We start from the raw sequence: 13,823 nt of genomic DNA, 5'->3' as shown, positions 1-13,823 counted from the left end.
CGTGACTGTATTTTATCTTGCTGAAAAGTGAACCTTGTTGGATTTGTATTGCTTGTAGTATGAGCACGTAATACAGGCGCTTTGACATCCCTCTCTAAACATTCGTACGTCTGAAGAATAAGATTATTTTACAATATTGCTACGCTTTTTGCATTTACGTAATATTGTTTTGTTATGATTGTCAACACTGTGCTCAAGAGTGACCTAGCGGCTCTACGTCATGAGACATAGAACGTCATTGCCTTGCGCTGTATTATAATCGGACGTAGCAAGGAAGGTGTTGACATTTTTATACATGCGTTTATTTAATTATTATAATAATTATGTGTTACATTGTATGAGAAAAATCGTGTTTTACATTAGACAAAGTAAAATTGACTTCACATAGTTATTTAAGTGAGAATTGTCATGTGTTAAATTTCCTCGATTTATAAAACGCTTATAACCGTCATAAAATTTTACGGGTGAAATGCTATCATGTTTGAAGTCTTATCAGTATTTGTACATTCTTTAGTGTATTAAACCTATCGTATCATATAAGTGGGGAATACATAACGGATTTACTTATCCAGTGTACACTGGTAAGGAATTTGTGTCCCGTAATGTTGTACACGTAAAAATTTAACCTGTTCAGTTTGTCTAACCTATTTGCTAAATTGAAGTAACAAACAGTAAAAGATAAATGTTAGACAAGTTTATAAAGGCTCTTCAATTTAAACAAACATTACTGATTAGCAAATGTGAAGTCATTGCCAATAAAAATATAGTGCTAAGTTATATAGAGGTTAGTTGACAACATTGAACAGTCGTTGGCCACTAGCAGTCGGGTGTGATACCGTTTTGTGTTTATTTGCTCATGTGATTTCAGTGACAGAACAAGCATGGCAAATGTCTACCCTATCATTCGGAGGTATGTTATAAAGAAAGTAGAATTATGGACTTTGTGTAGCATGCAAATAATATTTAAGTAAAATTTTATGTCATTTTAATTTGTCATGTCGATCGTAAGAGTTTCCGCTGTGTTTTTAGGTTTTTATATGAATGTCGGAATAGCTCTACCAGGAATTATAATTAATTGTGCCATTTCAAAACATCCCTTTGTTGTTTTTCTAAATGTGACGACCTTCCAGTGGTCAGAGTAGCCTAGCGTATTTAGATCTAAACATAAACTGGCTAATATTGTGAAAATTGGACATAGCCCCTATTGTTTAGCCGAACCCAAATTTTAAAGATTGTGCATAAAATCTGATTCCTGGAATGTTGTGAAGAATAATAGGCAAGTCCATATTAAAATGGTCTATAACTTCACTAACAGGTAAGTTACCTGTATTAGCCTAGAAGTTTTTCTCCTATCATTATGAAGATCATCTGCAATAAGTAGGTACGGTTTGCTTATTTAAGCCTGTTATAACTTCATCTGTTCGTTACATTATTCTATTCTAGGCCTAGGTAATCAGAAAGGAAATACCGGTAGGCCTAGTTGAAGACTTCACTTGACTTAGGTCATGAAACCAGATGAAGTTAACCATTTGGGATAATGTTGTAGTAATAAGACAACATTAGGCTAGCAAAACAAGAGATGATCATAATAGGCTAACTAGTTACCACAACCACAACTATCATCACCATCCACCACCATTACCATCACCATCTCTTAATTCATTAATTATTAACAACGTGGTTTAAACCTATAGTTATGTTCTGTCAGCAGGAATCAAAGTTAATTTGGAATTAATGAATCGTTTAGCTTTATTTTTATACACTTTCTATTGTTTATAATTGTGTCTCCTGTGTGATGTTTTCTGACTGCATTCTGCTACTGGTAATACTTATGGGCAGGGTGCGAATTAATATTTCTGATGGGGGGGGGGATATAATCCTAGATAGAGAATACCATACGTAAAATTATTATTATTATCCTCGTTCTATGCGGCTCACCTCTTGGGCGCACTGAGTTGCTTGTCTTACATCTTGATTATAATAATTATTATAGGTCTATCCATGAACAGGCTTAAGATAAGATGTGTAATTCCTAAGTTATTGATTGTTGTCAGCTTGCCGGTGATGATAATACATCATCTTCGCTTACTTTATACTGTACTTTATAAAGTATACTCGAATTAAAACAATTATATTTTGTGAGTGGGGATAGAAGTTATCCCTGGCAGGGATGTTAATATGAATTTATGAGAGGGGATAACTTACTTTTCAACAGTGGGGGAAATCCCCCCCGTTAATTCGTACTCTGCTTATGGGTGTATGTATGTGTTTGTGCTAGGCCTAGCTGTTCCCATAGCCACCATATTTGCAGTGAGTGCCAATGAACATTCCTGGTGGTGTTTCTATCAGCCAACCGCTGCAGGTCCTTCCCTCTACTGCCCCTGCTTGCACCAGCAAACTCATGGCGCTTCACTGGACTAAAACTTAGTTATATTAATAACATTCGGTACTCAACCCCCATACAGTACCTAGCTAGGCTTAAGTGCACAGTATCGGTGTGGGCATATAGTAATTATGTAGAAGTCTCCAGCTGTTCGCATATGCCACTTTTGAACAACTCTTACATCTCGTAGGCATTATTGTTAACACAATCGTATCTTGCCCTATCTTTGTTATGCATTATGTTGGTTTTTGACGGTTTAAGCATATAATGTAGAAGGCTGTATATATGCGGATGACGTGAATATGTTAGGAGAAAATCCACGAACGATTAGGAAAAACACGGAAATTTTACTGGAAGCAAGTAAAGTGATAGGTTTGGAAGTAAATCCCGAAAAGACAAAGTATATTATTATGTCTCGTGACCAGAATATTGTACAAAATGGAAACATAAAAATTGGAGATTTATCTTTCGAAGAGGTGGAAAAATTCAAATATCTTGGAGCAACAGTAACAAATATAAATGACACTCGGGAGGAAATTAAACGTAGAATAAATATGGGAAATGCGTGTTATTATTCGGTTGAGAACCTTTTGTCATCTAGTCTTCTGTCAAAAAATCCGAAAGTTAGAATTTATAAAACAGTTACATTACCGGTTGCTCTGTATGGTTGTGAAACTTGGACTCTAACTTTGAGAGAAGAACATAGATTAAGGGTATTTGAGAATAAGATTCTTAGGAAAATATTTGGGGCTAAGAGGGATGAAATTACAGAAGAATGGAGAAAGTTACACAACACAGAACTGCATGCATTGTATTCTTCACCTGACATATAATTAGAAACATTAAATCCAGACGTTTGAGATGGGCAGGGCATGTAGCACGTATGAGAGAATCCAGAAATGCATATAGGGTGTTAGTTGGGAGACCAGAAGGAAAAAGACCTTTGGGGAGGCCGAGACGTAGATGGGAAGATAATATTAAAATGGATTTGAGGGAGATGGGATATGATGATAGAGAATGGATTAATCTTGCATAGGATAGGGACTGATGGTGGGCTTATGTGAGGGCGACAATGAACCTGCGGATTCCTTAAAAGCCATTTGTAAGTAAGTAAGTATATAATATATTATTCTAGTACTCACCTTATATCCAGTGGTGTCATTTTACCCTAATGACCGAAAATTTCGTAATTTTAATATCAGATATATGAAATAAAGTAATAATAAGTGACTACAAAATTTGTAAATTATTTAATAAAGGGAACTGTAATGCAACATGCTATTACAGAATTATGTGTAGAGTAATTTATTACAACACCAACTAGCTTTGAATATCCGACCACTTGTTTCAAACATCTGAAGGCATATCTGCACTGCACTGTCATATACTTTCCATCATCACATTTATTGAACTTTTCACTTTCCGAAATATCAACCACTGTATCATTTTTTTTACTTTTCTTAGATGTACCACCACCACCACCACCAATTTAGGCCAAAATTTTGTTTCTGGGTCTGTACAATTCAATTTATTCAGTATTGATGCATGTGAAATGTAATCATTTTCAGTAAAACATTATAGGTTATGTAGCCTATTTGAAATCAACATAAGAGTGTGATTTACTCTAAGGCAAATAATTTTCTTTGTTATTTTTGTATCATGTAGAATAAGCTGACAAAAGAAACTGTGTATTATTTCGTAAAAGGGGTAAAACATTTTCCACAGAGAAATTCATTACTACAGCCTTTGCATATATTAAAGTGTGTGTACGTTTCATTGCGATTTCAGCTTTAAGTTACTGTTATGCATGCTTGAATGTTCACAGAACTTCTACATCCTTTTCAGCCACCTGAGTAGGCTACTGCTGGTTAATTGATTGGAAGGAATATACTTTAAAATCACATTATAGTCCCTATATAAGTAATATCTTTCAATATTTACCTATATACCGATCATAGTGAATAGAAGAAGATAATTTTGAAATGTTTACAATATTCCAATAGATATTTTATAAAGTAATAAAGTAATCTGTAGCATGACAGCCCACGAAGGGCCAAGGCCGACTATTTGACTGCTTGTCTCATATCCAGATGCCTCAGTAGAAGTGAGTGATCATCCAACCAGAATGGAGGTAATATGTGGTCAGCATGATGATCTCCACTAGCGTTGTAGCTTGTTAAAACCGGATTTTGCTACTTATCATAGCTCCCCAAATTCATGATAGTGCTGGGTGGGCATCAATCCCATACACCAGCCTTCTCTATAAGGACTCGAACTATTGATCATCTATAATGTGAGTCCAGGCATGATGGCTTAGAGCACGACGATATGATGTGGGACAGTAATTATTTTATACTTACTATGGCTTTTAAAGAACCTGGAAATTCATTGCCACCCTCACATAAGCCCACCATCGGTCCCTATACTGAGCAAGATTAATTCAGTCTGTACCATCATAACACACCTTCCTCAAATCCATTTTAATATTTTCTGCCATCTACATCTCGGCCTCCCCAAAGGTCTTTTTCCCCACTGCTTCCCAACTAACACTCTACATGCATTTCTAAATTTATCCATACATGCTACATGACCTGCCCATCTCAAACGTCTGGATTTATGTTCCTAATTATGTCAGGTGAAGAATACAATGCATGCAGTTCTGCATTGTGTAACTTTCTTCATTCTTCTGTAACTTCATCCCTCTTAGCCCCAAATATTTTCCTAAGCACCTCATTCTCAAACACTCTTAACCTCTGTTCCTTTCTCAAAGTGAGAGTCCAAGTTTCACAACCATACAGAACAACTAGTAAGCCTAATATAATTGTTTTATAAATTCTAACTTTCAGCTTTTTTGAGAGCAGACTGGATGACGAAAGCTTCTCAACTGAATAATAATAAGGCATTTTCCATATTTATTCTGCATTTGATTTCCTCTCGAGTGTCATTTATATTTGTTACTGTTGCTCCAAGATATTTGAATTTTTCCACGTCTTCAAAGAATAAATTTATAATTTTTATATTTCCATTTCGTACTATGTTCTGGTCACGAGACATAATCATGTACTTTGTTTTTTGGAGTTTACTTTCAACCTATCTCCTCACTTCCTTCAAGTAAAATTCTCGTGTTTTCCCTAATTGTTTGTGTATTTTCTCCTAACATATTTATGTCATTCGTATAAACAAGCAGGTGATGTAACCGGTTCAATTCCATACCCTCTCTGTTATCCTGTACTGTCCTAATGACATATTCTAGAGCAAAGTTAAATAGTAAAGTTATTTTATGTGAAAGCAAAATTAAATACATGCATCTAATTAAGTCACTGGCTCAGAAGAAACAGCCTACTGCAGGATGCACTGGAAGGAATGGTGAATGGAAGAAGTGTTCGGAGCAGAAGAAGATATCAGGTGATAGATATTAAGATATATGGATCATATGAGGAGACAAAGAGGAAGGTAGAAAATAGAAAGATTCGAGAATGCTGGATTTGTAGTGAAAGACCTGCCTTTGGGGAGAACACAGTGAATGAATCTAATTAAACCGTATTTTTTTTAATAAAGTCGGGTATTTTACTTCTTGGAAAGTGATGCAAAGTGTCTTGGGCTGAACTTAAAACAAACCTAAGGCACTAGCATTCTTAACGAGCCGTGAGATTGCAATGTGGCAAATAGTGTTTTGGTTTTCCTGACCTCATGTATCTGAACATAATGACATTGTGAGCAACTGCCCAGAAACTCAGGCAAAACTTTCTGCATTTCCTTAAAAAAAGTAATTCTGTAGTTACGCGAAAGAGGACTACACTGATGTCGAGTTAGTATAACTAACAAAATCCAAGTTATGTCTTAGCTTGCAATGCAAGTGCTACCTGCAAATCCCACCATGTGGAAGGGTGAAAGCGAATTCCTGGCACCGTAAAATGGTGGTACACCTCGACTAAGATGTGGTGGGCCTAACAGAAGAGTCCCTGGTCCTCCAGGTTGAGGGTTGGAGGTTGGTTCAGAAGACTAACAACCTTTCATCTGTAGAAACAATTACTCTTAAGATAATATAAGGAAGATTGGGGTTAAAAGATGGAGATAAAGACCCAAGATTCCCAAGAATGAGAAGCTGTCATTAGGAAGGTCAAGGTTAAACTAAAAGGACCATAGCACCATAGAAGAAGAAGTTACGCGGAAATTCACTTGGTGCTGTGAAATGGCAAGAATGTTATCTGCGAGTGTTGGAGATCTGCTTCCCAGACTTAGGCTTCCCTGTACTACAAACCTTTGGCGGTATTGATGGCCTGTTATACAGATTCGATTTCTAACTCCATACATTTCTACGTCAAACTACTGTCCAGTTATTTCCAAAACATGATGAACCTCTGACGTCAAATCTACATCTCATCAAAGCAGGAGTGCCTCAGGGAGCGGAGTGCTTTTCTGTGTTTACCTTCACAATATACCCACAAGTCCCAAATGATAAAAAGGATTACACGCAAATGATACTGTAATCTACACAAACTTAAACCTTTTCTTTGGATGTCTCCAACTACAGAAAGTTCTGGATTCTATCACTCAACTATCACAAAGTGACGGCTCAAAATGAAGCAATCTCTGGCCATTGACTTTACAAAACATTTCTCTCATTTAAACAACTTCTTGTACAATCTAGCACAACCTATACCCTTCGTGACTACAGTATAATACTTTGACGTATTTCTAGATAGAACACTCACATATTGACAACACTCACGAAAAAAGCCTAGTCCCAGTCTACAAGCACTGCTGCACTCAGTTCTAAAGAAATCACTCACACAAAATTGTCTTACAACACAACTCTCTAAATCCGATAATCTTCAGTATCTCTATGACATATAGAATATAGCCACAGTGGAGGTACAATTCCATATTTCAAGGCAAATACGCCTTGAAGGGTTTAGAAGTAATTGGTTTAATGATTGGCGCCCACGGAACTATCCCCAACCACTTCATCACCACCTGGATCAGGTTCGGCCTGAAGAAGGTGAAAATAAAGGAGATTGCTATAGCTGCCCTTTGTGGATCCACTGACCATTGTTATCATGTTCAATGAAAACATCACTTTCTCCAATACATCTTTTACAATTTTATAACTCTGAAATATTTTCTTAAACATTTCCATTGTTCTGTTTAAAAAAGAAATTAAATTGTTTTGTAACTTCTATGCATTTGTATTTTCTCTGTCCATTGTTGGCAGTCTGCATTTGCTGGAAGTCGTTATTGTGTGTTTACAATAAATTGGTGTCGACAATATGGTTATGCTGCCTATACAGAAAGGTTTTTCGAAAACAGCATGAAAGCAGCTAGTCGGATGATCAAAGGAAAACTATCTCCTCCTAAATAGGTCTAAAACAAAGATAATGAAATTCTGTAGAGGAGGAAACAGATATAGGAATGTGTGACAAATTATTGGAGATTGTAAATTTTTTCAGATAAATGGAACCTCACTCTCCACGTATCAGAATGTGTTTACTGGACACATTAATGCCAGAACTAAATAGCAATGAAAACAACAGCTGAAATTTAAAAAAAAAAAACTGGTATTGTTGGGATCGAAACACCAATACTCCTACTCCATATTAAAGTTGCTGCAAATGTAGCATATGCTGTTGAATTAATATGACTTCATCAAATGTTTGCAACCTTGAAAAGGCTTGATAATATAAAAGCTAATTATTTGAGGAAAGCGCTGTGTGTGTCTGTGTTTGTTGAAATAAACGCTTATGTATGGGATTAATACATCTGTTGGCTGATATAGATAGCTTCATGAATGATCTGCACAATTAAAACCCATGAGCGTGATAGATTAGTAGAGAAAAGATAAGAAAAAAGTACCGATATGGAATTGAGGACTGTTTTTGCAAAACTTGCTAACTGAAAAAAAAAAAAAACTAAATTTTACAGGAGAGACAAAACACTGTAGTAAGCAAAATTTTTCTGTAACTCTCACATAGCAGAAAGCAAGTTTTGGAAAAACGATCTCACTTTGAAACACTACAATGAAGAGAAATAATCAAATTTTACTAAGATGCCTTTAACATCATGTAGAGGCCTGCCTTATGTTAACAGATTCATCAAAATCTCAAATTTGCAAATTTTGCAGTTAGCAAGTTTTGCAAAAACTACTTCAGCTGTGGCTCAAAACCAATGGAACTTTGAGTTCTAGTACCTCTGCACCAGAATGGTAGTCCATGAATTCTGTCTTTGCATTTGCAACCAGGGTGAATGTCATGATACCTCTCATCAGTGCTTGTGTACAGAAATTGGTTTTGGAACAAAATTTCAGTTGGAGTGTGTTGTGACGAGAAATTAATCAAATCTTCAAAGTAGGGGAAGTTAGATTCTATGGTCTCGAGATATTTTTCAGCGAAGTTTGTTATACCGTGGTGATTTTTGATGCAAAGAATTCAGTGATACCCATTTCAATGGCTTCCAAATTTTGAAAATTTCTTCCATGCAGGAAGTGGACCATGGATCGAAACAGATGGTAATTTGAACATGCAAGATCAGGTCTTTATGCCGGCTATGGCAGCAGTCTGGTTTCTCCCAATTCCTGCATTTTCCCCATGGTTGTTTGAGTAGTATGGGGTCTCTTATTGTCTTGTTGCAGGAGAATTCTGTTTCCTTTAACTAATGCTGGGTAGCTCTCTCTTAAAACTTCATGAACTCTTTCCAGCTGTTGACAATAAAAACCCTCATCAATTGCACATCTGTTTGGAACAAACTCCCAGTGAATCTCATCTTCAAAACTCAACCAGACACATAATATTACTTTGGGGCTGAACTGATTTTGTTCAGTGACGACTTTGGCAAGCTGACAGGGATTAACCCACTGTTTTGAGGTGTCAGAGTTGAGGTAATATCACATTCTAGTATATACAGTCACGAAGCCTGAGTTGTGAGGGCGCTAGGAACAATAGACTGTGCCGGTACTATGTCTCATTGTCTGTACTGTTCTCCAACCAGGAGATCAACTGTGAAAGGAATGTGCTTACTATTGTGTCATCTGTTGGAGCGAAGTAGATAGATAATATTACCGTTATAACGTCAGTTTAAAAACCATGTGCTCTCCTGCATATGTTATTTCCTGTATGGAGAGATTAAAAGACCAGGAGATTAACCGTGATCTAATTTTGTAACTAGGGTAGTATAGATATGTGTGTATCAATGTTATGGTTTGTGCTGTGAGAGCTAGTCAATAGAGATACGAGTACCCACGTGTGTGACATTATGACATCAACATTCATTCACAGCATTACCCCGCTCCGTCTCATTCCGCAGAGACTTTCTCATGGTTGGAGTACAGTAATGCAGCGATATTAGCGATCCTAGTGGTTAGCAACTATCTATGGATGCATATTTACTACATATTGAGCTTCGTGACTGTGTATACTAGACTGTGGTAATATTCTCATTTTTCATTACATGTGACATTTTCCTGATAAATCTATCATCAATGAGATTAGCAATAAGCTGATGACATATCCACTCTGCATTGAGCCTGTTCAGGTGTCAATTCATGAGGTACAGATTTACAACTTGTTTATATTCTTAAGCGTCTTAAAGTGGCAGTGTATCGTATCTTTTGAGGCATCAAGTTATTCTGACAACCTACGAGTACATTTTTGTGGATATGCTTCCAAAACTGCATGTATATCAATATTCCATACTTTAGGTCTTCTAGGATGTTGTAAATCTTTATTGTTCCCTTCTTCATTATTGAAACTCAGGAACCATCATTGTGCTACATGCTCACTAAGGACACCTTCATCCTCGACTTCACCTATTTTTCGAGCCATGGCAACAGTTTTATAATACTGTTTCTTCTAGTGCTTTAGGACTATAATCACAAACTTTATCACCTCTATTTTATATTCTTTGCATTAACAATTTGATAATGTCAAGTTGCTCACAATTAGCAATAATAACAATAGCATGTAGTAAATTGCATTTCCCAACTAAAGAAAATTATTAAAATCTTACAAAACATCAAACTTCAAAAAACTACACTACTACAGAGACGACTTAATATTATGTGAAATTAATTGCTGAGCATAATCACATAATAGATGCAATGAAAGAACATTACTCTTAACAGTCTCGTACTACACTGATAACTCCACATGATTTATAGTCACTTTTTCTAATTCTTACACAGTGTGTTTAATCCACCTATAACTGGAATTTTGCTGCAAGGCTGTGCTCAACCATGGATTCGAATCTCACCTAGGCTATTGTCTACCATAGTTAGGTTTTCCTGAGGTTGTACTCACTGTAAGGTGAATGTCAGGTAATACCATGACGAATCCTCGGACTTTTATCGCCAAACACCACCTTAATATTACTAATTCCACCAGTGTACAGCTTCTATAACACGCTATAGACTTACACAGGGACAGGTGGAAGGTTAAGGTTGCCGCCTTTGCAGACAATCAGCATTAGTAGCAATGTGAATATCAATTCTACGTGCTTGCCGCCTTTACTCCTAAGGAAAACGCTGTGGTACTCATTTCCGTTAGAGCCTGAGTAGATCTCAGGTCCATAGTGCAACTTATGTTAGATCACTTGAAAAAAATATCAGTGACTCCATTGGGAATCAAACTGGCAACCTTTGGCTTTGTAGCATGGCACCTTAATCACTATGCTATCACTGGCCCTCATTGTTAAATAATAGATTAAAAGTCATCTTTAATAATAATAAAATATCCTCCTTCATTGTTAAGTAATTAATTTAAAAAATTCATATTTGGTAATGAAATACCCACTTCACTATTTGGCCCTCATTCTTAAATAACCGATAAAAATTCATCTTTATAACAAAATATCCACTTTAGTACGGTATTTAGCGCTTATTGCTAAATAACCAAATAAATTTATTTTTAATAATATTAATAATAATAATAATAATAATAATAATAATAATAGTATCCACTTTTGTATTTTTTGCGAAAATACGTGTTTGCAGCATCCCCTGTTTTTGACGTGCTGTCTCTCTGCATGTTCAGAATTTTACTTGCTCATTATATGAAGTACAGAGCTTTTAATCTCAGGTACCCACAAATTCCAGTTTGGGTTCTGCAGTGTACCAATATCTAAAAACATAATCAACAACATTCCTAAAAACCTGTTATGAAAAATGAATTTAATGATAGCAACAGTGTGAATGCAAACAAAAAAGACTAGGTACATGTGTTATTACATACGTGATTAATTTGAAGAATTCATAAATTTAATATTTGTATGCGTTAATTTTGAAGTGCACCTTGTATGTACTGTAATAGGCTTTTGTGTTTGCTGAAAATTATTAAGAGTGCCTTTAGAAGACTGTTTAGACAAGCACACAAAGACCAGTCGAAATATTCTGTCACTGCATGTACACTTTCAGCATTCAATATTATAGCGCATGGCTTGAATGTTGTATTGTTATATTGTATTTGGTTAATTTAACGAAGTACCAATGAAACGAAATTTCACTATCTTCAGAATTTCGTTATACCGACATTTTAATGTAGCCTACTGTTAGATGTTGTTGCTTCACCTGTTATTGTGTTTTCTGGATGAAATTTAGTTACTCTTTATTAGTTTATTAGGTCAGATATGAAAGTATGTAATTTATATGACACTTTTTGGAGGTGTATTAAAATACCAGTAAGTTAGTAAGTCCTTGTTTTTCTGTGTTTAAAAATAATTTTAATCTTAAATGGAAGCTTTGTCTTTAACTACTAGCGGTCAAAAATAATGTCTGCAAGATAGTTAAAATTTTCAAAAAACATTATTAAAACCAGTGTATGGTCAAAATTTGCAAATACCATTAGCTTGAAATTCTGTGTAATGTGATGGCCTCCATTTTTTTTCTCGAAGCAGATGAGATAATTAAGAGTACCTACATATTTTTTTCACCTGAATTTCTCCTATTACTGTCATTTGGGAAGGAGTTAATTACATAAATATATATGTTTTCTTAATGCATGCTTAAATTGGTTTGGTAAGTGCAAATCCAGATTTCATGTTTTTCTGTTGTTTACTACTGTATTTGTGGATTATGTCATTGCCTTCAATAAGTACGAAGGTAACTGCTTCCTCATATAATATGAACGTCATACTTAACAGTTTTTCTAAGTAGCTGTGATGGTTTGGTGAGATCACTTCCAAAATGGCTTAAGGAATGTAATGAATGGTGACATATTTCCTAGGCAAACACTACATACACACTAACAAGATGCCTTCAGTTTGTTGCAAATTTGTTGTGGTAAATAGAGCTGAAAAGGAACAATAATTAGAACCAAGTTAGCGGTACTGTAGTTGAAAAGCTGTTAACAGAAAGTTGTTGTTGATGCATCTATGTAATATTTGTTTTGTAACAACCTTACTTATGTACTAAGGTGATTTTTAAATAACGTTTATGAATGTTGTTATTTGTAATAACTCTCTTTTACTAGTATGATTCCTGTATCTTTCTTTCGATTTGGCAGATCTTTTTAAATTATTTAATTATTTATTTATGCAATTAATTAATTTTTTGCATTTTCTTCGGAACTAATATTTATTAATTTTACTGGCATTACCTCACAAATACATCACTTTTATTTTTTTTTATGTACTGTAGTATTTTACAATGACACCATTGTTTTAATTACGGTCATTTTATTGTGTTTTAAAACACTTGACGGGGATGCAAAGAGTAATCAACGCTGACATTCATTAATTAGACCTAAATCACTAATCATTTTAATAACACCTATTTATTAGCATAGTTGGTATGTGTCGATAGAAAGAATGTTATGTTTAGTAGGGAAATATTAAATGATTCTTGCATTTAGTTGTACCAGTAGCAAATTTCAAATACAGTGACATAAGTAGACACATCTTTTGAGACCTCGTGCTGTAGGGAACAGAATGGGATTATATTTTGGGAGAATATTATAGCCCAAATTGCAGCGGGTTAAAAATATTTATAATTTTAATCTTATTTTATGTCATTTATTGCAATGCAGTTGCTGGGTTCTGACCCAAGGTCTTCATAAATTTCCCAGTAGATTCTGTGAGATGTTTGCATACTTCATTTTCTTCAGCAGTTAATCTTATATGTAGGATATTTCAAAAGTCAGTTCAAACATTAAACCACTATAAATATTATAATATTTGAGATAGGGAAAAAACAAAAACATCACAGTGTTGGGCAAACAACGGGGTTTACAAAACATTGGGAAGATGTCCGCCATTCTCTTGTTCAATGTACAGCATTCTGTCTGCAACACCATGCACAGCATTTTGCAGACTTTGGTCGGAAAACGAACCTCAATTACGCGTGTTAACTCCATTAATTTTTTCTTTATTTTAGTAGATTATTTTACGACGCTTTATCAACATCTTAGGTTATTTAGCGTCTGAATGAGATAAAGATGATAATGCCAGTGAAATG

At 35.2% G+C, this 13,823-nt stretch overlaps 1 protein-coding gene across 4 annotated transcripts in view; it reads left to right on the top strand.

Moving 5' to 3' along the window:
* The window catches only part of shop (sulfite oxidase), a 41,082-nt gene that overhangs the window by 103 nt on the left and 27,156 nt on the right, over positions 1-13,823 (top strand). The window contains exons 1-2 of one of the 4 annotated variants that reach the window (XM_069821714.1): positions 17-277; positions 869-910. The exons of 1 other annotated variant lie outside the window; for it this stretch is intronic. In XM_069821714.1, coding sequence (XP_069677815.1) covers positions 882-910 — 29 coding nt within the window. In that variant the 5' untranslated portion in view covers positions 17-277; positions 869-881. 2 more of the 4 variants (XM_069821713.1, XM_069821712.1) reach the window with 2 other exon arrangements.

The sequence above is a fragment of the Periplaneta americana genome, chromosome 3, assembly GCF_040183065.1.
Source record: "Periplaneta americana isolate PAMFEO1 chromosome 3, P.americana_PAMFEO1_priV1, whole genome shotgun sequence".
NCBI classification, from domain to species: domain Eukaryota; kingdom Metazoa; phylum Arthropoda; class Insecta; order Blattodea; family Blattidae; genus Periplaneta; species Periplaneta americana.
Note: the sequence above shows the minus strand (reverse complement) of the source record. Positions and strands in the feature narration are given on the sequence as shown.